Genomic DNA, 23,466 nt, shown 5'->3' on the forward strand with positions numbered 1-23,466 from the left:
TACAGTAACGTATATCAATCGAGAATACAGGTGAAATTTGAAATTTATTCAACATCTTAAATTGTACTCTCAAGCTACTCAGGTGAATAATAAATTGAAGCTGTTCAGTTAGCACAGCTCCACTTCTTTGTGTGTAAAACATAAATTGATCGACTAATAATATGAAATTAACGGATCGTTTTGGAAACTAGTTCTTGTGTTTGACTCTTGACTTGTTTTAGTCAGTTTGTAAGAGAGGAGGAGAGTGTAGATTGATGGAGAGCAAGAGAGAGTGATGGTGAGGGGTAAGAGAAAGATAGATGAAGAGAGAGTGAGAGAGTAAGCGAGTTCGGTATGGTGAGAGGGTGTACACAGAACGAACTGATAATTAAAAATATCGGACTTTTTCGACGTTATTTCTTGTGAAAAGAGTAGAAAAAATAGCTGATTCCACCTGCTGAGCCCACATCTGTCCATTATAAATTCGTTTAATTGAAGAGCGTTTACGTAATTGGTTCTATATTTAATCTTTATTCGATAAGTATGTATACAGAAACTTGCTGCCGTATATCCAGCACGTTATTCAAAGCACTCATGTGAACTCAGATAAGCAGTGTGTGTTAAGTTGTTTTCGGTTGGTTGGACTTGGTTAAGTTCAGAAACGGACTTTGGCACGAGTTTGATAAGTTACCCACCTGCTTATCAAGTTGAGCAAGGTTTTTCTCCAGAAATATTCATTTATTTGTTTATACATTGATAGATACAATATCATTGTCAACTATGAATGATTGAAAACAGGCTTAAAGCCCAAAACTGTTCCTTTCCCAAATTTAGATAGAAATTGTCTAATCGTTGTTTAATTGATAAAATATTGAGATATGCAACAGCTCGCTTAAAATGCAGGTTGAAAAATCACCCTCAGCTTATAATTTGGAGTAAAGCTCTCATTTGCAAGTTTCAGTAATGTTTTCATCAACAGTTGGCTGCGAAATTGTGATGAATGCATCTTTTAATGCTTGACAGTTTTACTAAATTACGGTAGCTTTATTCTAATGATACTCTTGCGGTTCAAGTGACAGATCTTGTGACTTGTTAGGTTACAGATCTTGTTGTCACAGTTTAAGTAAGATTTTATTGTCATAGTTTAAGTCAAATCTTGTAGTCACAGCTTAAGTCAGATCTTGTTGTCACAGTTCAAGTCAAATCTTGTTGTCACAGTTTGAGTCAGATGTTATTGTCACAGTTTAAGTCAGATCTTATTGTCACAGTTCAAGTCAGATCTTGTTGTCTCAGTTCAAGTCAGATCTTGTTGTCACAGTTTAAGTCAAATCTTGTAGTCACAGCTTAAGTCAGATCTTTTTGTCACCGTTTAAGCATAGAGTAGAGACTGTTGAAGATACTTGTAGGCCTATTATTTGTCTCTAGTTGTCGCAAATCGAGTTATAACAAATCGTCTTGTTATTCTTTCAGCTTCAAGCTGTTGGGAAGAACATGCTAAATAATACAATCAATCTGAATGAGAGTTCTTGACACTAATTACTTGTATAATATATAATGTTCGTGTATGAGAATTCTTATCTCTATACATGTATAATATGTTGGAAATGACATCTCCGTTTTATTTATTATTCAACAATGATAAAAACACATAATCATATAATGATGGGGAATGAACATACAGGTTTATAGCCCTAACTATTCTATCCCCGAATTTTGGTTGAAAACTGGTCTTCTTCAACACTTTCAAACACTGATATTTTTACTACCGTAGTTGACCAGTTTTGTTATTGTAAGCTAGTATTGTAACTTATTTCTCTGAGATTTGTCAATTCCATTGCCTGTAAGGTTATATTCTGAGAGAAATTTCAAGTGTATTTTGTTTCATCTGATTGTTATTTTCTGTTATCTAGTGTCGTAGATTAAGAATATAGAAATTGCTGATGCTACCTCTAAGAAGAATTGTGTTCTGTATTACTTTGATATCTGTTATCACGTGTAGGGTAAGGATAGTATTCTTGGGGTAACATGAATTGTTCACATTCAAAATTTACTATTTTACTTGTAATTTAGTATTTTTTGAGGAGTAATAATTATTGTAGGAGTAATCATTGTTTTCTATCTTTTTCAGACTGCTTTACATTGGGCCGCAAAGCATGGAAACGAAGATGTGGTGAAACTACTTGCCGGAACTTACAAAGTGGAAGTTAACGCTGTCACCGTAAGTAATTTATCAACTTTTTTCAAGTAAATTTTATAGTTGATAGCTTAGATTTCAACTTTCAATTTGTAATGACGGATAATACAGGAAAGTTTGAAAGTTGGCAAAAGCTAAATTATTACAATTCTCTGAAGTAGCCTATAGTATGGTCTCACTTTTTGTGTAGTTGAGAAGTTGATATTGTGGTAATTATTCATATTGAATGAAAAAGACTAAGAAATTGTCAAAAAAACACAGATTTATTGATACTTAGAAAGACCGGTTTCGGTTATTACACCATTGTCAATCTCTGATGAAAGTTTAAGTTAAAGTTAAATAAACTTTAGTTTATCAGAGATTGACAAAGGTGTAATAACCGAAACTGGTCTTTCTAAGTATCAATAAATCTGTGGTTTTTTGACAATTTCTTAATCTTTTTCATTCAATATAGTGTGGTCCACGTTATAATGACAGTGGAGGAATTGAGGAGAACATCGTTGCCGATCCTCTGCCTTGCTACTGCCTTCTATAGAGGATAACTGATACCGGTATATCTGATGTAATAATCAACTGTACATTCTTGTTAAAAATGAGCAATTATATTTTATTCGCCTGGAAATAATATTTTTCAATGATCAAATAATCAGATTTCATTATGGATAATAAATATTTTGTTAATTAATACATTTCTGTGTTGTTTAACAACGAGCTAGCAACGTTGCGAAGCTAGAAAAGGATACAGCTATCTACTTTGTCGAATGATAGACAAGGATAGCAACACCAATGCTATAACCAAAATATATTACAGTGTAATATATTATTATAAATATATATATATGTATATTTTTTATATGATAATGGAACTTTATTTTCCAAAAAACATTACAAACAAAGAAAACGAAAAACAATAAGGGGACTTACTTATTGCATTAGCATGCATATTACAAGTTGATGCTAAATGTAGCTATATATTATAGTTTATTAAAAAGAAAGTAATATCATAGAGAAACAATAGCGTAAGTAGATATCCCATGGTATAGGGCGTTTATGTCGCAACTTTTACTGTTATCTCAAGCCGATTACTGTCGATTATTGTCGATTTTTACAGTTTCGACCGGGTAAGAGTGTATGAACGGCACAATATGAGAGACTACAAGCGTCATAAAGCTTTACGGAAAAGAACTACGTGGACTATAGGCTTGAGAAAACAGTAAATGTTGCGACATAAACGCCCTACACCATGGGATATCTACTCATGCTATTGTTTCTCTATGGTAATATTGCTGCTAGAATAATATTACTATGTCTATTATAAATAATCACGGGTAATATTTGCGGGAATATTTATAACCAGATACTGCAATTATATCGTGGACCTCATTAGGTTCTCAATGTCGGGTTAGGTGTTAGGTTCTCACACACATCGAATTTTGGACGTACGATTTTTTGCCGTCCTTATGAATTCTCTTAGATAAAACAGATAATGTTTGTCAAGCTCCGCTTAATCTGATATAATTTATAAGGACGGCAAAAAATCGAACGTCCAAAAATCGATGTGTGTATAACTGACTTCATTCAACCTGCTTGGTAGATTGCCATAATTTGAAACTCCGTTACCTCTCAAACAACATGATTATAACTATTATCAAAGCGTATTACTACCGTTAATTCTTTCCTACAGTGGGATCACCTTCAAACTGTCAGCATTGAATGAATGGGAAGCATTGATGATTGCTCATAAGGCATGCTGACAGTTTGGAGTGAATTTTACTCAAGTGAATTGAGAAACAAATTTTCGGATCGCTTCTGTGGAGAACGTGCTTTCATGCTGAAATCAACTTAAATGCTTGTCAGGTGCTATTTTTTGAAATTAAAAAGTACAACATAATCATTCCTTCTCGTGATTGACCAGTAATTTGATGGAATAAAAGCTGAATGGGAATGATTGGAACATGATAAGTGATCTCTGATCAAATTGAAGTGATTGAAAGTATCTCTTTCCAACTACATCTCGAGATATATACTCTCATGGTCTCAATATATATCACTAAATGTAGTTTGGTTGAGATAATTTCAAACACTTTGATTTGGCCAGACCACTTATTATCTTCCAATAATTTCCATTCAACATTTTGTGATTATGTTGTTTTATAATAAAAACGTTTCATAATTTGTTTTCGGCCATGCAGTAGATGTAATTGGGGAACTGATTTAACGTGAGTGTTAATATACGTTTGTTTTGATTGAAGAATCAACCTGTTTGGTTTGGAGAATCAACTTCGTGTTGTTTTGGTGATTGAGCCATATTTCGTTTGATTATCGACTTGTATTGATAGAAGAATTAACTGCTCTTTTGAGGTAGGTGTAATGGAAAACGTCTCAACTTAGTTTACAAATTGAACCTTATTTCGTTTGGTTATCAACTTGTTTTGATAGAAGATTTAACTACTTTCTGGGGTAGGTGTAATGGAAAACGGCGTTTCAACTTAGTTGACTGAATCAACTTCTTGTTTTGGTAATCTATGCACATTTCGAATAGAGATCAACTTTATGTGATAATCAACTGTTTTTTCGGCATCAATAGCCCATCTAATCAGATTGGAGGTATGCCTTTGATCCCAGGGAAAAGAGTGACGATTTTTATTTTTATAAATAATCAAGATGTATGACTCGTTTCATTTATGATGTATCAACATTTTTTGTAAACTTATGTGTGTAGTGCGCCACACGCTGAATAAATAAACTGTTTTATATATTAGCTAGGTGTAATCAATAAAGAACGTTTCAACTTAGAATTAAGTTTGATTTTTTGGTCCTTCGAAATTATTTCTTCAATATTTCCTATTTTACTGATAATAATGTGAAATATATCTTCTATGTAGGTTTTGAAGCATCTAAGTTTAAAATTCTACTTTGTGAAAATAATTAAGGACTGACAATTTTGTAAAGTGAACAAAACAACTACAAGAAACCTATTGCGGACTATGTGTAACCTTATCTAAATTTGGGAGAGGAATAACACAAGGTTACCTTATTTTTCTCTCTATCATTTTGATGATGTACTTGTATGAATCAATAAAGAATAAAGTTGATTTATCATACTGCGTTTCGTGATCAACTGGTTTTGATGGAATTATCAACTGCTTTTTGTTTTGCGCTCAGTGTAATGAAAAACATTTCATTAACTTGTAAAACTTTGTTAACTTGTATGATGAACTGCTTTTTGTGTCTAGATACAGGGGTAATATAACCAACCGTTTAAACGTACGGTAGTTGATGTTTACTATGATTGAAAATGCATCAACTGTTTTTAAAACCGGATTTCAACTCCATCAAATAATGTTCGGATATTTCTAGTAATCGTTTGGTGTTTTGCAGTTAAATTTAACACCTTTCTATTAAGTGAAATGAGAGCTCAGTTTTGAATGACTATTAGATCATTTTCAACACTTGAGATTGTGTTGGAAATTATTGATGCAAACACCCCATATAATTTTATGTTTATGTCTCAATATGTAGGTTGCTTTTTGGAAATGGATAACCTGGAGTTGAGTGGTTCTATTTTTTTCAATAAGAGTTGATTGAGTTGTATAACTTTGCAATGATTGGTTTGGTGTAAGCTGTTTTGATTAGATGTTTTTATGCAAGTGGTTTATTATAATGAACTGACGTAATGGGGATCTTATAATGAGGGTAAAACGGTAACAAGATGAAGTAAGAAGGTAATAAATGGGAAATTTGCTATAATAACATTACAAAAATGTCAATGGAATTTAATAGATTTTTATAGGAGGCAACTGAATGGAGAGGTTTTGTTACAAAAGTAACTGACCTACCCTATATCAGTAGAAGTCTCGTAACAAAATTATAGTCCAGTAACTGGTAATATAACTTATTTGAAGAAGCCAATGTCAAACTAATGTACTATCAAAGTAAAGAGTGAAATGATTATGTGTAGATTGTTATAAAAAAATGATAGAATAATTGGTAGTAACCATGACATTCATGTTGCGAAATTTGAAATAAAGTTTAGTACGATTTTTATATGGTTTCAATTAAAAATAGTTTTAATTAAATCAGAGATAATTTTTGTTTCAGTGGGTTTTCATCAATTTTTTGTGAAAAATGAAAATCGCTCAAACTTCGTGATCTTATGGTCTTTGATGCGAGAAACACGAATCTGGAATCTTTGCCAAATTCCTTACCGTTCAGGAGATATGACCAAATTTCAGCCAAATCTGAGATAATTTTTGATTATAGTTTTTATATCTTTGCTCTCACTGTATTTGCTGTTATTTTTGATTTGATGGAGGGTTGATCTCTTTCATGTATATAATGTTCTTAATTGAGAATGGTTAGCGGGATAATTTATTTATAGATTCCTTGTTTTTTAGATTCTCTTCATCCTTTATCTTGATAATAATTACTATCTATATTGTCTGTCGTGTTTTCAAATCACTCTAACTGGCTTTTTCTGTCTTTTTCATGTAATTTCGGCGTGGCTTGGACTAATGCTATCAATTATTGTCCTGTGAAGAATGGGGTATGTATTATGCTCAAATATTCGTCCTGTACTTGTTCAATTTCTAAATTCAATTATTTCTCTAAGAACTACTAATTATATTTATTTATTTGTTAGAATACTGATTTATTTATTTATTTAATCATTTAGAATTACACAACATACAGAAAAGTACCACAGGCTTATAAGCCCAAAACGGTTCCAATTCTAATTTATACAAATTTAGCTAGGTTATGTGTCACTTCAACATTCTTCAATTTACACACTCAATTCAGTGGAGCAGTAAGTCTTCTTTCTAAATGAATGATCTTCAACGGGATGAGAAAGATAAAGAATAAATTCCAATAAGTCTAAAAGACTGATATTATGAGATAATTTGTGGTAAATTTCAGTAAGCCAAATTATGTTTCTGGCTTGGATGGTTTCTAGGATGGTTATATCAGTATTAACACAAGTAATACTAATAAATTAGTAATATACTAGCCTAATATGTGAATTATGTTTTAGAATGATTCTCGATTTCGGGTTTCAAGTATTAAATTAAGCTGTTTTGGTCGAAAAATGATTTTCTGAAGTTTGTAGTAATGTAGACTGGCATCATTTCATAAATACCAGTACTACAAAAAACCTCTAAAGTTTGTTGATAGTCCATTGAATAGAAGGGTGGAATTAAAACAGCCTGTGTTAGAAATTCAGTGGTTGCATCCGTAATTATTTTCCCGTTTTGGAAATGCGAAAGGGTCCAGCAAAGTTTTAGAATCGGGTTTTTGAACTGCTTTTTGATTTGGACCATTTCGAGGTGAGACCGCAAACCTGGAACTACCTCTCTCTCACTCTTTCTCTCTCTTCTATTCGTCTGGTTTTTGAATAGGGCTTCGTGGTTCCACTTGCATACCTCAGTGGTTATCTTTCAGCCATTCTCAGTGGTTTTAATCCACTTTCTAGATAATTTCGTGGTTTGAATTTACTGAGTAAAGGTTTGGAGATTTAGATGAAAGGTTTTGAATAAGTCTCTGTGAAATAATTCACTATTAAATTCAATGGTTATCACTAACATACCATAGACACTATTACTGAAATACTAGGTGATTGAGAATAAAGTTTTAAATTAGTTTCTGTGAGCTCCTTCACTCTCAAAATCGTATTCTATTCACTCACATACCGTATTCAAAATGAGGTTGTGATTCTCAAAATTACTTCTTGCTGATAAATTTATTCATAACTAGCAGGTAACCCCAGCTCCGCAAAGGTCTAATTAAAAACATGACAAACTGAAAACTTGACCTACTGAAATTTTGAAGAGTTTTAAATAGACCTATAACCATCCTCGGTTAATTAAGAATCAATATACAAAATTTTAAGTTAATCAAGTTGAGTGGTTCAGACGTGATGATGCGTCATTCGTGAACCTCCTATCCCGTACCGGTATGTGTAAAATATAATTCTTTCCTTTATTATATTATAGATAACATCACATATTGTATTCTGAATAAAAAATGTCAATTATCGAATTCGAGAACGTATTTTAATTGTTCTGAAATCATCCAAAACAGTTCATGAAGACATGTGGTCTTATTCGGAAGGCCACGAAAAGCCGTCGGTCTCGTCTACCTACTAGAAGTTCTATGAACAGTAGACCTCACGCAGTTTTCTCATTCACAAGTATCTGATGTCACCTGTTCTAGTTGATTCAGTTGAATCATAATTTAATCTTTAATTTTATTTTCAATCATCTATTAAATTTGTTTTCCAAATGTCAGAATATTGATACTGATGGGCACGGATCATGAAAAATATTGAAACCCTGTATAGAAATAGACACGGCCAGACATCTGTGTAATGCATGCAATGAATAATCCACTTGTCAGCTGATTGATTATGAATAATTCTATAGAGTGATTGACCCTATCATCAAAGTAGATTATATATTATTATATAATGATATCAGAGTATGGAGGAATAAATTCCTTTTATTCTCATATTATCGTTAAAATGCAAAATTTCAAAAAGACGCGCTGTTGAAAAAGGAATATTCCTGCCAAATCTCATCGAATTTTATCAACGCGTTTGGCCGTAATCGCGTTACATACAGATAGACAAAAGCAAATCGAGTTGAACATAGACCTCACCTTCGTTCGGCGAAAAAAGTAGTCGTTATCTCTCATCATCATCATCCCTCACATTCATTACCCACGCACAAGCCTAAGAGATTATGTGGGCATTACCCTCAGTATTATTATTATTAGAATGAATTTATGAAGAACTTTGATAAGAAATGAAGAAAACTAGAACTTTTCCAATAAAAAATCCAACAAATATTATCATTATATAATCAATCCTACACACTACAGTTTATTGCGCGAAATCAGGTCGCTAATTATTCATACGTGAAAGCATTTTGTGAACGAATGAACCAAGTTTTATTCACACCGGATATAATACTGCCTCACTCATTAATCTGGAGGTCACATCACATCTTTTTCATTAACGTTTCAACGCTTTCAATAATATAATTGAAAGCCGACCCATTAATAAAATGTGCCGCGTCGACACAAAATAAATCGGAAACGCTGTGCGGCGGAAAATTTGAGGATTTTCCGATGAGGAAAATTGGGAACGAATTTTCACATCCAAAGAGTTTAGGGGGGGGAGAACAGTGTATTGTGCGTAATAATGTGGGTAGTTCAATTCTCCCCCTCTACTCTTGTTTGTGGGGGGGGACGAGTGGTCCCACATAAAATTATCTCTTTCTAGTAAATAAAATCAGGGGAAACGCACAACAATAGAGTCACAACCAATGAGTGACGTTATAATGTTATGGCGGGGTGGAGAGGGTTTTATTTCGTCCTAAATCCAGGGGGCGAATTTTCCTCTAAATCCTTAATAAGGGGATGCAGTTCACCCTAAATTATAGCGGGACGGAGGGGGGTGGGTCACAGCGCACAATACGTTGCGAAATATCTCATTAAAACGGTAGTTGTTTAATCGGCAAATTAACTCCCTCTTTTATTTAGCGGCTGGCATTAACTCGCTGACAATCTTCTCTTTTACTCACTCTCTTCCTCTCTAGCTGACAATCTTCTCTATCTCTCTCTCTCTTGCTGACAATCTTTCTCTCGCTCTCTCTCTATCACTCTCTCTCCCTCTCTCTCTTCATTTTTCTATTTATCTGTCGAACTATCTCACTTTCACTCTCACTGTCACTTACACACACTCTGTCACCCACTCTCTCTCTCTCTTTTTCTCTCTCTCCATTTTGGTAGAGATTTAGTGGGAAGAATACTTCGAATATTCTTTCCGAAGAATGGTCATTGATATGTCCAAAGCTCCGCCAATTTATGTAGATGCGTAACAATATTATCTATTTCATCTATAGTTATTACAAATTGTTTTTTTTCATATTATATACAGCTCAATAATTATTTTCTTAATTTATATTTTGTAAATTCATCCATAATTTTGCTGTATTGTAAGCTATTGTATATAAGTGTATAAGCCAGTATATATTGTAATCTACATAAATAAGTACTCAATCAATCAATCCATCTCTATTTATCTGTCGAACTATTTATCTTTCACTCTCACTGTCACTTACACTCTCTCTTTCTCACACTCACTCTCTCTCTCTCTATCTCCCACTCTCTCAGAGAGTTAGTGGGGAGGATATTTTTATTATTCTTCCCAAAGAATGGACATTGATATGTCCAAAGCTCCGCCAATTTATGTAGATGCATAACAATATGATTATTATCTATAGTTATTATATTACAAATTGCTTTTTCATATCATATACAGTTCTATAGTTATTTTCCTAGTCTATATTATGTAAATTCATCTATAATTTTGCTGTATTGTAAGCTATTGTATATAAATGTATAAGCCAGTATATATTGTAATCTACATAAATAAAGTACTCAATCAATCAATCTCACTCTATCTCAATCCAACCATCTATTTATAACTATCTCTCTTTCACTCTGACTGTCACCTACACACATACACAAAATCTGAATGATTCTCACAATGAAAGCTTTTGAAAAGTGGAGCTTTTTGAATATATTGTGGATTACTATCCCTTGAGGTTCTCGTTCTATTATTTAATGCATTTATTATTTATTTCTTTATTATTTAATTCATTCTCAATAATTATAGTATTTGGTGCTTATTATAATAGGATTGTGCGAGTTGGATATCGATAATGTATTTTATGGATCAGAAATGAGTGGATCTATAGTGAGGTCTATGTTATCATGAATGAAACTTCATCAATAAATTAAAATCGAAATTTATTCGCAAACCAAAAATTAGTCATAATCATAATGAATTATTGATTCTATGATGAAGTCCCGTTATAATGGCAGTGGAAAAAGATAGGATAACAGCGTTGCCGATTCTCTACCTTGTATAGAATATAGCTGATACCGCTATCTGATGGAATATTAACTGTTCATCCTTGTTAAAAATAATCAATTATATTTTATACATTAAGAAGATATATTTTTCAATGATTGAATAATAAATTCTCATTATTGAGATGAAATATTTTGTTAATGAATTATATTTCTACATTGTTTGAAAATGATCTGGTAACTTTGAAGAGCTATAAAAGGATAGCGCTATCTGCTTTGTCGAATGCTAGACAAGGATAGCAACACCAATTTTAATCAAACACTGCCATTATAACGTGGACCTTACTATATTTTTATTACTCCTTTTTCAACTTGATTACTACTGAATATTACTCTTCTCTCTCTCTCAAACTCTCTCTATCCCTTTCCCACTCTCTCTCTCCCTTCCCAACTCTCTCTCCCATCCCAACTCTCTCTCTCTGTCTCTCTCTTTCTGACTCTCTCTCTTCAGCAAACTTTTTACCCACTTGCTATAGTGAGTGGAGGAAAATAGGAGAACAATGTTGTCGATCCTACGTCTTGTCAGTCAATGCCTTCTATACACGGTAGCTGATACAGGTTTATTGATGTAATATTAAATGTTCAATCTAATTAAAAATAATCAATTATATTTTATTAAACAAGAAATTATATTTTTCAATAATTCCATAATTATAGAATTTCTACGATTATGAATTTCAATAATTCCATATTTTGTCAATTAATTAATAATTCTACATTTGTTGAAAGGTGATCTGGCAACAAAGCAAAGGGAGAAAGAGATAGCGCTATCCGCTTTGTTGAATGATAGACAAGTATAGCAATACCATTGCTAATAAAACGCTGCCATTATAACGTGGACCTCACTACAGCTCACACTATTTTCATTACTTTCTCGCACTACATTGACAGGCAGGCATTGAGCAAAATGTGACGTCACCATCTCTCTTATTTTGACAGATTTTTGAGGGAAGTACACCCTTTCCCTGAATTGTCGGGGGATAGGAGTTAGAAGGGGTTGGATTAGGGTTGAATCTATTATAAAGCTCTGTTGCTGTTTTTGTTGTTCTTTTCATTGCATTTTGGTGAGTGGTGAGTGGTGAGGAGGGGTGAAAGAGAGAAAGAGAGTGTGCGAGAGGGTGGTTGTGAGGGTGAAAGCAGAACATAATTAGTGACCAATGAATGCAATAGAGTTGGGCGTCAATGAATGGAAATAATTAAAGCACAACAAATTTATTGCATTGAACTGTTCTCTACTCCTCCTCTTTCTACTTATCCTACCCTCTCTCCCCTCCTCTTTTTATTCTTAATTTTCTATCTCTCTTATTATCCATTATCCTACTATCGATTCTCCAGCTACGGATTTTATCAACCAGGGTACTTGTATTATCATCTGCCCACATATTTTTATCGATAATTTTCTTCAAGTACTTATATTTTTTTCTTGTCTTCTTCTTCTTCAACGTCTTCAACTTCTTCCTCTTCATTAGAATTATCATCATCATCTTCTTGTTCATCAGCAGCATCTTCTTTTTCTTCTTCTTCTTCTCTTCTTCTTCTTCTTCTTCTTTTCCTCCATCTTCTTCTTCTCCTTCTATTTCTTCTTTTCCTCCATCTTCTTCTTCTCCTTCTATTTCTTCTTCTTCTTCTTCTTCTTCTTCTTCTTCTTCTTCTTCTTCTTCTTCTTCTTCTTATTTTTTTGTCTTCTTTCAATTTTTCTTATCAGTATCAAACTGCTGTGTGGACATAGCATACTAATGCTGTGCCCTGTATCTCTCTAATCGCTATAAATCTGAGCCAAATCCAACTCTAAAACACTAATGACTTGATGGTTTTAAATAGAGAAATTAGGTTGAAATAGATTTGTATTTTGTTAGTACATAGTTTACTTTCCTAATTTGAATGAAAAGAGAGAGTGAAGAAGAAGGATGAGAAGGAAATGAAGAAGAGGAGAAGAAGAAGAAGAAAAAGGAGAAGGAAAAGAAGAAGAAAAAGAAGAATGAAAATGAGGTGGAGAAGAAGAAGAAGAAGGAGGAGGAGAAAAAGAAGACAAAGAGAAAGAGGGTGAGGAAGAAGAAATAAATTATCCACCAGTATTAGCGTCTGTAGATCTACAGAATGAGACTTATATCACAAGCCAAAAACTCAAGTTTAAATTTGAAGGCACGATTAGTGCCAGTCAGTCAGGGAAGCACAAACCGTGGTAACTAATCTAAAATTAGCAACTAACACTCGAAGAATATTATTCATAGTTACTTTGAGTTATTAGCCTCAAAGCAAAGGTGTAGACACTTGTGGCGGGGTTGAGGAGCAGGGGAAACGATTTGAATCTAAGTGATAGATCAAGCTAGAATCTAGCGGCATCTCGGAGTTGAACGAAACGTTGCTCTTTATTTGTGAAAATTGTACATCCTGAATCAAGAAAATTTTGTTCTTCATTATATTTCATGTAAATAATGAATTTTTTTCATAAACCCAATGCATTAGTTATAATCTAAAGCAGTGTCAACACTGAACAAATGTTCGACATACATGTTCGACATACATGTTCGACATACATGTTTGTTGAGGGGCTCAGGGACAAACATTTTAAAAAGTTTGGACAATCATTGTTTGTTAAACAAAAATTACTTTTTCGCCACACTGCACAGAAAGCAGCTGTTTTCCAGTCCCTACGTAGATCTGAAAGACATTGTTTGCAGACGACTCTCGTCTGACGTCAGAACAGGTTTCTTTCCGGCCTAGGCCGGAAAGAGTACCTTTTCCAGCCGCTAACATGGAACTAAGAAAGGTGATAAAAAAAACAGCTGATCAAAAAACTTTTCTTTATTTGTGTTCATTATCCAATAATTAAAACATTTATAATAATACCATCTTATTGTCATTTGAAAGAATAAAAAAGTATAAACTCTACCTTCCACATAATTGAACATCATCTTTTAGGTTATTTAGACAAATCAGAGTAAAAAATAAAAATACTTGGACAATTTCATGCTATTCAGATTACCTCAGATTTGCTAGAGCTATGACCTTCCATTTCTGCTTTTGGAAGTGCTTAGTAAACAATATATATATATATATATATATATAATATATATATATATATATATATATTGTTTATTTTTGTATGTGGTGAAAAATAGCGTTCGCACCACGGGCGAAAATGTTTTCCGGCTCTCAATCTTTTCTGGTCCTCGGCCTACGGCCTCGGACTTGAAAACCGATTTCGAGCCGGAAAAGTCTAATTTTCGGCCATAGGTGCGAAATATAATATTTTCCAGAAATTTTCAGCGTTGGCAGCTGAAAAAGAAAAACCTGTTCTTCCCACTTACAAATATTTTGTTTGGTGAGGCGCCACACTGATCCCGGGCAAACATTGTTTGTCAAACATAATAAAATTTTCCCAAACTGTTTCAACAAACATGTTTGTCCAACATTTGGTCAGTGTGGACACGGCCTAATACTTTGAGTGTAAATTTAATGCAACGAGTCTAAATCTAATGGGCTATATTTTGATAAATTTAATGTAGATCTCACACATTCCACGTCTATTTTAAAGGAATAAATAAATCTTTATTCAATGACAAGTACATTACAGAACCTAACAATAATCAAACATTGAATTCAACAAAAATGAGTAGTGTACAGTCAATGAATATACAATACTGTATGCTGAAGAGTGAACTTTAATGTAGAACAACAGTTGAACAATATTTTGTTCAATTGAGTATATTCTGCACTTGTCAGCTCATTAATTGTTTAAAAAAAACCCTATTTGTGGACGATTTCGAGTTGAGAAAATCATTTCTGGAGCTCAAATAGAACTGCCATAGCCACTAGTTTAGTGAAACAGCATCTAGTATTTTGCTTCAATTTAGAAATTTGTGAAAGAATAAGAGATTTCATTGAGACATAATGATTAAACAACTGAAACTAATGATAATTATAATTTTTTTTCTCCATATTTACAACTTGACAATGGTTTAACAACTGAAACTAGTTACAAGATAATTGATTTGATCTAATAAATGCTACAAACTAATGAATAGCAACCAGTCATCAGTTCCAGCTACAAATCATCACTGTATAAGAAATAATAGTAATTATTGATCTTAAATCTAGCATTTACTTGAAAATGACTAAAATAGCAATTATTGCTAGTTTTTATTCTATCGAAGTATTAGAGAAAGGACAAGGCTACGATTATAATACAGTAGTAAAACCACAGGAGGAAACCATAGGAAGAATAATAATAATAAGAAGAAGAAGAAGAAGAAGGAGGAGGAGGAGAAGGTGGAGGATTAAAGGAGGAAGATTAGTGAAAAGTAGGCATTCTTTTGAGTGTTCAACAGTTTAAACTAATAGCGACCATTTGGCTCCTTAACCAAACAAACACACCGGTGACATTTCAAACGATCCGAAACTTTTCTTTTGACACCACTTTTCACACTTCCTCCTCCTCCTCTTCCTCCTCGCATCCTTCTTCTCCTCCTTTTGCTTTAGCACGCTCCAAAGACTTTCGTTCATTAATCTTAGATACTTTACACCTCTTTCTGCTTCCTGGTTTTCAACTCTCTTTGCTTCTTCTTCTCCATCTTCTTTTTCTTCTTCTTCTTCTTCTTTTTCTTCTTCTTCTTCTCCTTCTTCTTCTCCTCTCTTCTTCTTCTTCTCAGTTTCGAAATTCGAACAAGATCCCACTTTGTAGCCGAACACAGAAGGGCCGAAAATAATTTTCATTCCGCCTGAATGATGACACCGCTATACCATTATTCATTCTAATCGCAGTTAGACGTCGGTTAGAACTTCTGTTCTACTAAAAGTAGTTAGTTTAGTAACTAATATGCTCAGGCGTAAATGACCGGTGAACTGATTAAGAAGAGTTGTGAGTGAGGCAGTAGAGAGAGAGACAAAAGATGGAAAGACAGTATAGAGAGCGAAGATAAAAATATAGTAGAGAAAGGCAGTAGAGAGAGATATAGGGGAAAAAACAGATGAAAAAGTTTAGAGAAAAATATAGTTGAGAAATAAAATTAGTAGAATTGATGGTGATGTTGTGAAATCCATATTAGAAAACAAGGATATTGTCAAATTTCACTAAAAAATTATAAAAAAAATCTGGTGTGGCGCACTCACACAACTTTCTTTGCCGTTATTAGAATTGATCACCTGACGCTAGTGTTCACGCGCATCACAAGTCTACTTATAAACAAAGATCTAAGCCAGCTCGTGACAAGATAATAACGCTGGAGACATACGAGGTCTGATATCTCTTCATAGTGAATGATTTAATAGAACCAACAGTTGCCAACAGTTTGCAATTGGATAATCACATTTTCTCGAATTTCGAGCTTAATTTCAATTTTAGGTGAAAATGTTACTCAACATTAATTGTAGAGATTTTTATGCTTAATCTTTTACACTTGGAATTTTTTGTTTAAATTGTATCTGAAGCCTGATAATTGGGAATCTAAAATCAAACTTTGCATAAATGAGGCGGAGCTCCTGGAATTTTTACAGATATGGGACTTGTGGCAGTTGATAGGGCTTATCGATGACTATTTTAGTTATACATTTGATCAAAATCGTTGGAGCCGTTTCTGAGAAAATCGCGAAAACCCCTGTTTTTGACAACATTTTCGCCATTTTAGCCGCCATCTTGGATTGGATTTGCTCGAAATTGTTCGTGTCGGATCCTTATAGGGGAAGGACCTTAAGTTCCAAATTTCAAGTCATTCCGTTGATCGGGAGATGAGATATCGTGAACAGAGACGCACATACACACACACATACAGACCAATACCCAAAAACCATTTTTTTGAACTCAGGGGGCCTTGAAACGTATAGAAATCTAGAAATTCGGGTACCTTAATTTTTTTCGGAAAGCAATACTTTCCTTACCTATGGCAATAGGGCAAGGAAAGTAAAAAACAGAAGAGAAAGACTAGAGAAAAATATAGTTGAAAAAGACAGTAGAGTGAGATAGAGAAGGAGAGGGGTTGACAATGTTTTGTAGCAGTATAAAATCTTGAAGAAAAATAGCATTTGAATGATATACAGATAGAGCAAAATAATAACTAATTAAATCATTATTGAAAACTGAGCATTAAGGAGAGATGAGAGGGAGACAGTCGAGAAAGAGACAGGATAAAAAGACAGTAGAAGAGGTCTGAGGGAGACAGTAGATAAAGACAGGAGAAAAAGACAGAAGAGAAATACTAGAGAAAAATATAGTTGAGAAAGACAGTAGAGTGAGATAGGAGAAGGAGATGGTCGATGTTTAGTAGCATTACATTATGAGGAAAATTAGCATTTTAAAGATAAACATATGAAGCAAAATAATAACCAATTATATCATCTTACAGATGGAATTAAATAGAGAATGCATTTATTCAAATGATAATTAATACATAATTATTAATTAACGAAAATCCTAAATTAAAGCTGTAAATCACCCCGTAAAACTGTAAATTAAAATAGAGAATGCATTCGTTCAAATGCTAAATTAATGCTTTATTGAATAAATGCATTTTCTATTTAATTCCATCTGTAAACTGGTTGGCCGCTATAGCTTCGTATAAAATGAGCGCTGCTATCCAGAGATAGTCAGTTTGGTGTGAGGGTAAGCATTCCTGACTAGCAATTGGGAGGTACCGGGTTCGACTCTCGGGCTGGCAACTAATTTTTGGATAGTAGTTCTCATCGAATTTCCATCTAGCTGTTAACCCTGTTGTCAATGTCTGCAGTGGCAGAAGTCTTCGGGGTGATTTACAGCATTTATTTAGGATTTTCGTTAAATAATAATTATATTAATCATTCATAGTTGAGAATGATATTGTATGTATCAATGAATAAATAAATAAATCCGGAGCTCGGAAACCGGCCCCATACTCTTATTTGATATTCTTTGACCAATGTTCATTAAAATTAGTAATGTATTTGACTGACAGCGTAGACAATTTGAAGGATATACTGTATATGCCACAGGCTATAGAAGCAAGTCATGATCATATTACAAGTATATTAAATTACAAACGTTCTATTGAATCAACTAAAATTGAAATAACGTTATTCAATGTACACCTTTCCTAATATTAAACTTTATGCAGGATTCAGCTTGTTTCAACATTATATTACTTTCAAAAAAATATTTTAAGTTTCAGGAGAAATTAAAACATACATGAAAGTGAGACACTTGATGCAAAGTTAAGCTTGTTTCGATTATTATCCTATTATGAACCCTGAGTTTCCAATGAAAAATATGAGTGGAGGTGGAGGATTATTATATGCGTACATGTTCCCAGTTAGGATTAATGGAAAATGTCATGTTATCTATCAGTTGAAGTGGTTTAATCGAGTCAAAATGGCGTCAAAACCTCTACAGGTTGAGTAACATGAAGATTCACTCCAGGTAAATTAAATTTGGTGATATTTGGCGATGTATTTTTCAAGAATTATCTTGAATTTCCAAAATTAGAGCAACACTACTTTTGAATTTATCATGGAATATGACATGTTTCTCCCTCTACCTCTCCATCTCCCAAGTCATCTACTCCTCTCATTTATTTTCATCTTGTTTTTTTTTCAAAGAACACATGAAATAGTCAATTTACACATCTTTCACAAAAGTCATATGAAACAGTCAATTTACACAGTCGATTTTCTGGTCCTTCAGTTCTCTCCTTTCTCTCATTCTTCTTCACATTCTACTCCATCTACTTCGTCTTTTTCATATCTTTCTCCACCTTTTCTTTCTTCTTTTCTTCTTTCATTTCATTTTCTCGCCGTTTTTTCCTTATATTTTCAATTCTTCTCCTTCTCTCCATTGTTCTTTTCATCTTCCTCCTATTCCTCTTCCCCCTTCTCCTCCTCATCGCCGTCTTTCTTATCCTCCTTCTTCTCCTCTTACTCCTACTTCTTCTCCTGAACTTCCTCCTTTTTCTCCTCTTCTTCTATTTCTTCTCCTTCTCCTTTTTCTTCTTCTCTTCCTCCTCCTCCTCCTCCTCCTTCTCCTTTTCCTTCTTCTTTTACTACTCTTTCTCTACATCCTCCTCCTCCTTCTTTTTTTACTTTCCTTGCCCTATTACCATGGGTAAGGAAAGTATTGCTTTCCAAAAAAAATTAAGGTACCCTAATTTCAAGTTTTCTATACGTTTCAAGGCCCCCTGAGTCCAAAAACATGATTTTTGGGTGTTGGTCTGTGTGTGTGTATGTGTGTGTGTATGTGTGTATGTCTGTGAACACGATAACTCCATTTCTAATTGACCGATTGACTTGAAATTTTACACTTAATGTCCTTATACCATGAGGATCCGACAATAAGAAATTCAATAAAATTCAATTCAAGATGGCGGAAAAAATGGCGGAAAATGACTAAAAAACCATTTTTTCACGGTTTTCTCGAAAACCGATTTTTTCAAATTCATACCCTGTATAGTTATTTATCAGCTCTATCAACTGGCATGAGTCTTTTTCCTGGGGAACTAATGGGGGTTCACCTCATCCTTGAGAAATGGACTTTGTAACCTCCTTCTCGTGCATGAGGTAGGTAGGTAGGTAGAGCAGTTTATAAAAAGAACACAGTCATAGTCAAGATATTTCATCTGTAGAACAGCTGTTTTGACGACTTTTTAAAAATCATCGAATTTCACAATTTAAACAAAGGAAAAAGTACTCTGAAAACAATTATATATACATATACAGTAGTCTGATCGTAGTTTCAAATATGTTGCCGCCAATAGTCATTATGTTATTCCCTTAAATTATTCTCGTTTGAGAATTAGGCTTACAGTTCAATTAGCAAGGAAAGTTGTGTGAGTGTACCACACCAGTTTTTTTATTCCTCTACCTCCTTTTCCTTCACTTCCTCCTCTTCTTCTTCTTCTTCTTCTTCTTCTATTCTTCTTCTCCTCCTCCTCATCCTCCTCCCAATCCTTCTCCTCCTCCTCCTCCTCCTCCTCCTACTCATCCTCATCCTCCTACTCCTTTTCCTTCTTATTTTACTACTCCTTCACATCTTCCTCCTTCTTCTTTTCTTCTTCCTCTACCTCCTTCTGCTTCACTTCCTCCTCTTCCCCCTCCTCCTTCTCTTCTTCTTCTTCTTCTTCTTCGTCTTCTTCGTCTTCTTCCTTCTCCTGCTGACCCATCAAGGCTTACGACGCAACACATGTTTCAAAGTACTGTATGGCACAATCAAAAGCCAGGAAATCAGTATCTGTCAATCCCATTTGTCCCATATGACAGTGCGACAATGCGACTACATTATAAAATCATCCCTTCTTTCCGTTCTCATTTCACCCCTTCCCTTTTCAAACTTCGAAAAAAATATAAAACTTGACACCCGAAACGTGTTGGCTACCCCAGTTTGGATTATTAGACAATAACGTTGTTGGCATCATCACCATATGTGCCAAAAGGCTTCTTGCTTTGTTCCGGGATCCTTAAGGGAGAGGGTTATAGTTTTCAATATTATTATTGTTCAGAGCATGAAATTGGTTGAGAGATGAAAAAGTAGTTGAAATTAGAGTTGAAAGTTTTTTGAATTAGCCTGTTTCCTAGGACCAATTTCAACTGTGTCTAATCTACTCAATGTGCAGTATGAAAGCGGGTTGAAGGGAAGAAAGCACAGTAGGTCTACTCCAAATTAGAGTTTTAATTTTTGAACTTCCATGTGTTTTCTTGGTTCAATTTCAACTGTTTATTGTCGTTTAATTGTTGCAATGTGTCTCATTCTTGACGTTATTACTGAGTATAATACAGTAGTGTAATAATAAACCGTATGTAGGCCTCGTATAGTGAGGTCCACGTTATAATGGCAATGTTTGATTAGCAATGGAATTACTATCACTGTCTATCATTCAACAAAGCGGATAGCGCTATCACCTTCTCGCTTTGCTCTGTTGCCAGATCGTCTTTTAACAAAGTATAATTAATAATTAATTAACAAAATATTCCATCTTAGTTATGAAATTGTAGAAAATAGTTATTTGTGCAACTAGTGCGCAAAGTGACAGTTTGCTGCACCGAATAGTTATTTGTGCAACTAGTGCGCAAAGTGACAGTTTGCTGCATCGAAAGAAACGTTTACGCCCGAGCCGTAGGCGAGGGCGGAATGGTTTCTTGAGTGCAGCAAACGAACTTTGCGCACGTATTTCACATTAAATTTTTCCTACAGTTACCATTGAATATGAAAAGTGGGTAATTATGGGTAAAATTGCCTGAATAATGTATGTGTGTTTGAATGGCGGGGGGCAGCTGTGTGGTGTGTGCTGTGGTGGCACTGTGCTGTCATTGTCCTTGGTTATAATATATAATGGTAATAATTAGCGCGTTGTGCTTGGTTGCACCTCTGCTCACTATAGCAGCCACAGCAGTCACTGTTACCAACTTCATTTTGATTTTGCTGCACTGGTGCTCCATATAACCTACTAACTATTTTGCGTTGTCATGCTGCAAATCTGGAGTACGCAAAGTACTCACTTTGCGCACTAGTGCGGAAAAGTGATTCTTTGCAGCCTGCAATCAGTGCACAAATGGTCACTTTTCAGGGTATCTGTAGGAAAAGAAACGTTTACGCCCGAGCCGTAGGCGAGGGCGGAATGGTTTCTTGAGTGCAGCAGAGGAACTTTGCGCACGTATTTCACATTAAGTTTTTCCTACAGTTAACATTGAATATGAAAAGTGGGTAATTATGGGTAAAATTGCCTGAAATGCATCAAATGTTTTTCTGTGTAATTTTATTATTGATAAAAACCTTAATCCTAAAATCCTAAAGTCCTCGTTGTCCTTGGTTATAATATAAAATGAATAATAATTAGCGCGTTGTGCTTGGTTGCACCTCTGCTCACTATAGCAGCCACAGCAGTCACTGTTACCAACTTAATTTTGATTTTGCTGCACTGGTGCTCCATATAACCTACTAAGTATTTTGCGTTGCCATGTTGCAAATCTGGAGTGCAGAAAAATTTTTCCCGCACTAGAGCGGAAAAGTGATTCTTTGCGTTCTGTAATCAGTGCAGCAATGGCCACTTTTCAACGTAACTGTAGGAAAATATAATTTTCTTGCTTGATATAATATAATTGATTATTTAAAACGAGAATGAACCGTTGATATTACATCAATACACCTGTATCAGCTACCGTCTATAGAGGGCAGTGGAGGACCTCACTATAGTTTACTAGCCGGTAGGTTAGCTTTGCTCCCCAAATTTTTCATACACACTTGCGTCGTCTGTTGATTTGAGACGTTGAAACTTACTTGTAAGTTGATTATCAGAATTGATCACACTTGAAATAAGTGAGAGGGATAACGCAGAAGGACATGAATATATAGAATACTAGAGATTAATTATTTTCATTCAATTTCACGTTCAATAATATACAAAAATGTATGTACTACGCATAGTAACATCATAGAGGAACAATAGCGTAAGTAGATATCCCATGGTATAGGGCGTTTATGTCGCAACTTTTACTGTTATCTCAAGCCGATTACTGTTGATTATTGTCGATTTTTACTGTTCTGTTGGGGTGAGAGTGTATGAACGGCGGCACAATATGAGAGACTACCAGTGTCACAAAGCTTCACGGGAAAGAGTTATTACATGGACTATCGGCTTGAGATAACAGTAAAAGTTGCGACATAAACGCACGCCCTATACGATGGGATATCTACTTATGTTATTGTTTCTCTATGGTAACATCCTGCAAAATTTCAGCTTTTCCCTTATTTGTTGCACAAAACCATGTTTTTTTCTTCATTGATTGGGCTATAATGTACTAATCTATTTATAAAATAGAATCATAGTACCCCTTTTTTGAAACTAATAAAATAATAGATTAAAAATACAAATTATAACAACAACTAGTTTCAGTATGCTAGTTTACACCATCTTCAGGTTTAAAAAAATCAAAATACAATTTTTGTTAATGTGGATCACTAAAACTAGTTGTTATAATTTGTTTTTCCAATCTATCATTCTATTAATTTCAAAAAAGGGTTCTATAATTCTATTCTATAAATAAAAAAGTAGCCATGAATTCATACATTTTAAGAATTTACTAATCATATGAATGATTGGGAAAGGTTCAACCGATTCAGACCAAAAAGGGCTGATTGATTAAAAGCATTTGTAATCATTTTATAAAATGAGATGCTGTAAAATCAAGAGTGGAAATTGAGTATGTTAGATAGAAGACGAAGATGAAAAACTGACTGGAAACCTATACTAAGAAGAAGCAGCGAGTTTAAACGGTAGTTTAGCGAGCTTTGACGATACCTATTTTAGCTACTTTCGACGATAGTTTAGCGAGTTAACAGTAGTTTAGCGAGTTAACAGTTGTTTAGCGAGTTAACAGTAGTTTAGCGAGTTAACAGTAGTTTA

General features: G+C 34.2%; 1 protein-coding gene across 1 annotated transcript in view; it reads left to right on the forward strand.

Moving 5' to 3' along the window:
- LOC111049840 (ankyrin repeat domain-containing protein SOWAHC) overlaps positions 1-23,466 on the forward strand; it is a 422,867-nt gene that overhangs the window by 363,241 nt on the left and 36,160 nt on the right. The window contains 2 exon segments of the mRNA XM_039430071.1: positions 2,108-2,197; positions 6,714-6,719. Of these exon segments, the coding sequence (XP_039286005.1) occupies positions 2,108-2,197; positions 6,714-6,719 (96 nt within the window).

Source organism: Nilaparvata lugens, chromosome 6, assembly GCF_014356525.2.
Source record: "Nilaparvata lugens isolate BPH chromosome 6, ASM1435652v1, whole genome shotgun sequence".
Lineage (NCBI taxonomy): Eukaryota > Metazoa > Arthropoda > Insecta > Hemiptera > Delphacidae > Nilaparvata > Nilaparvata lugens.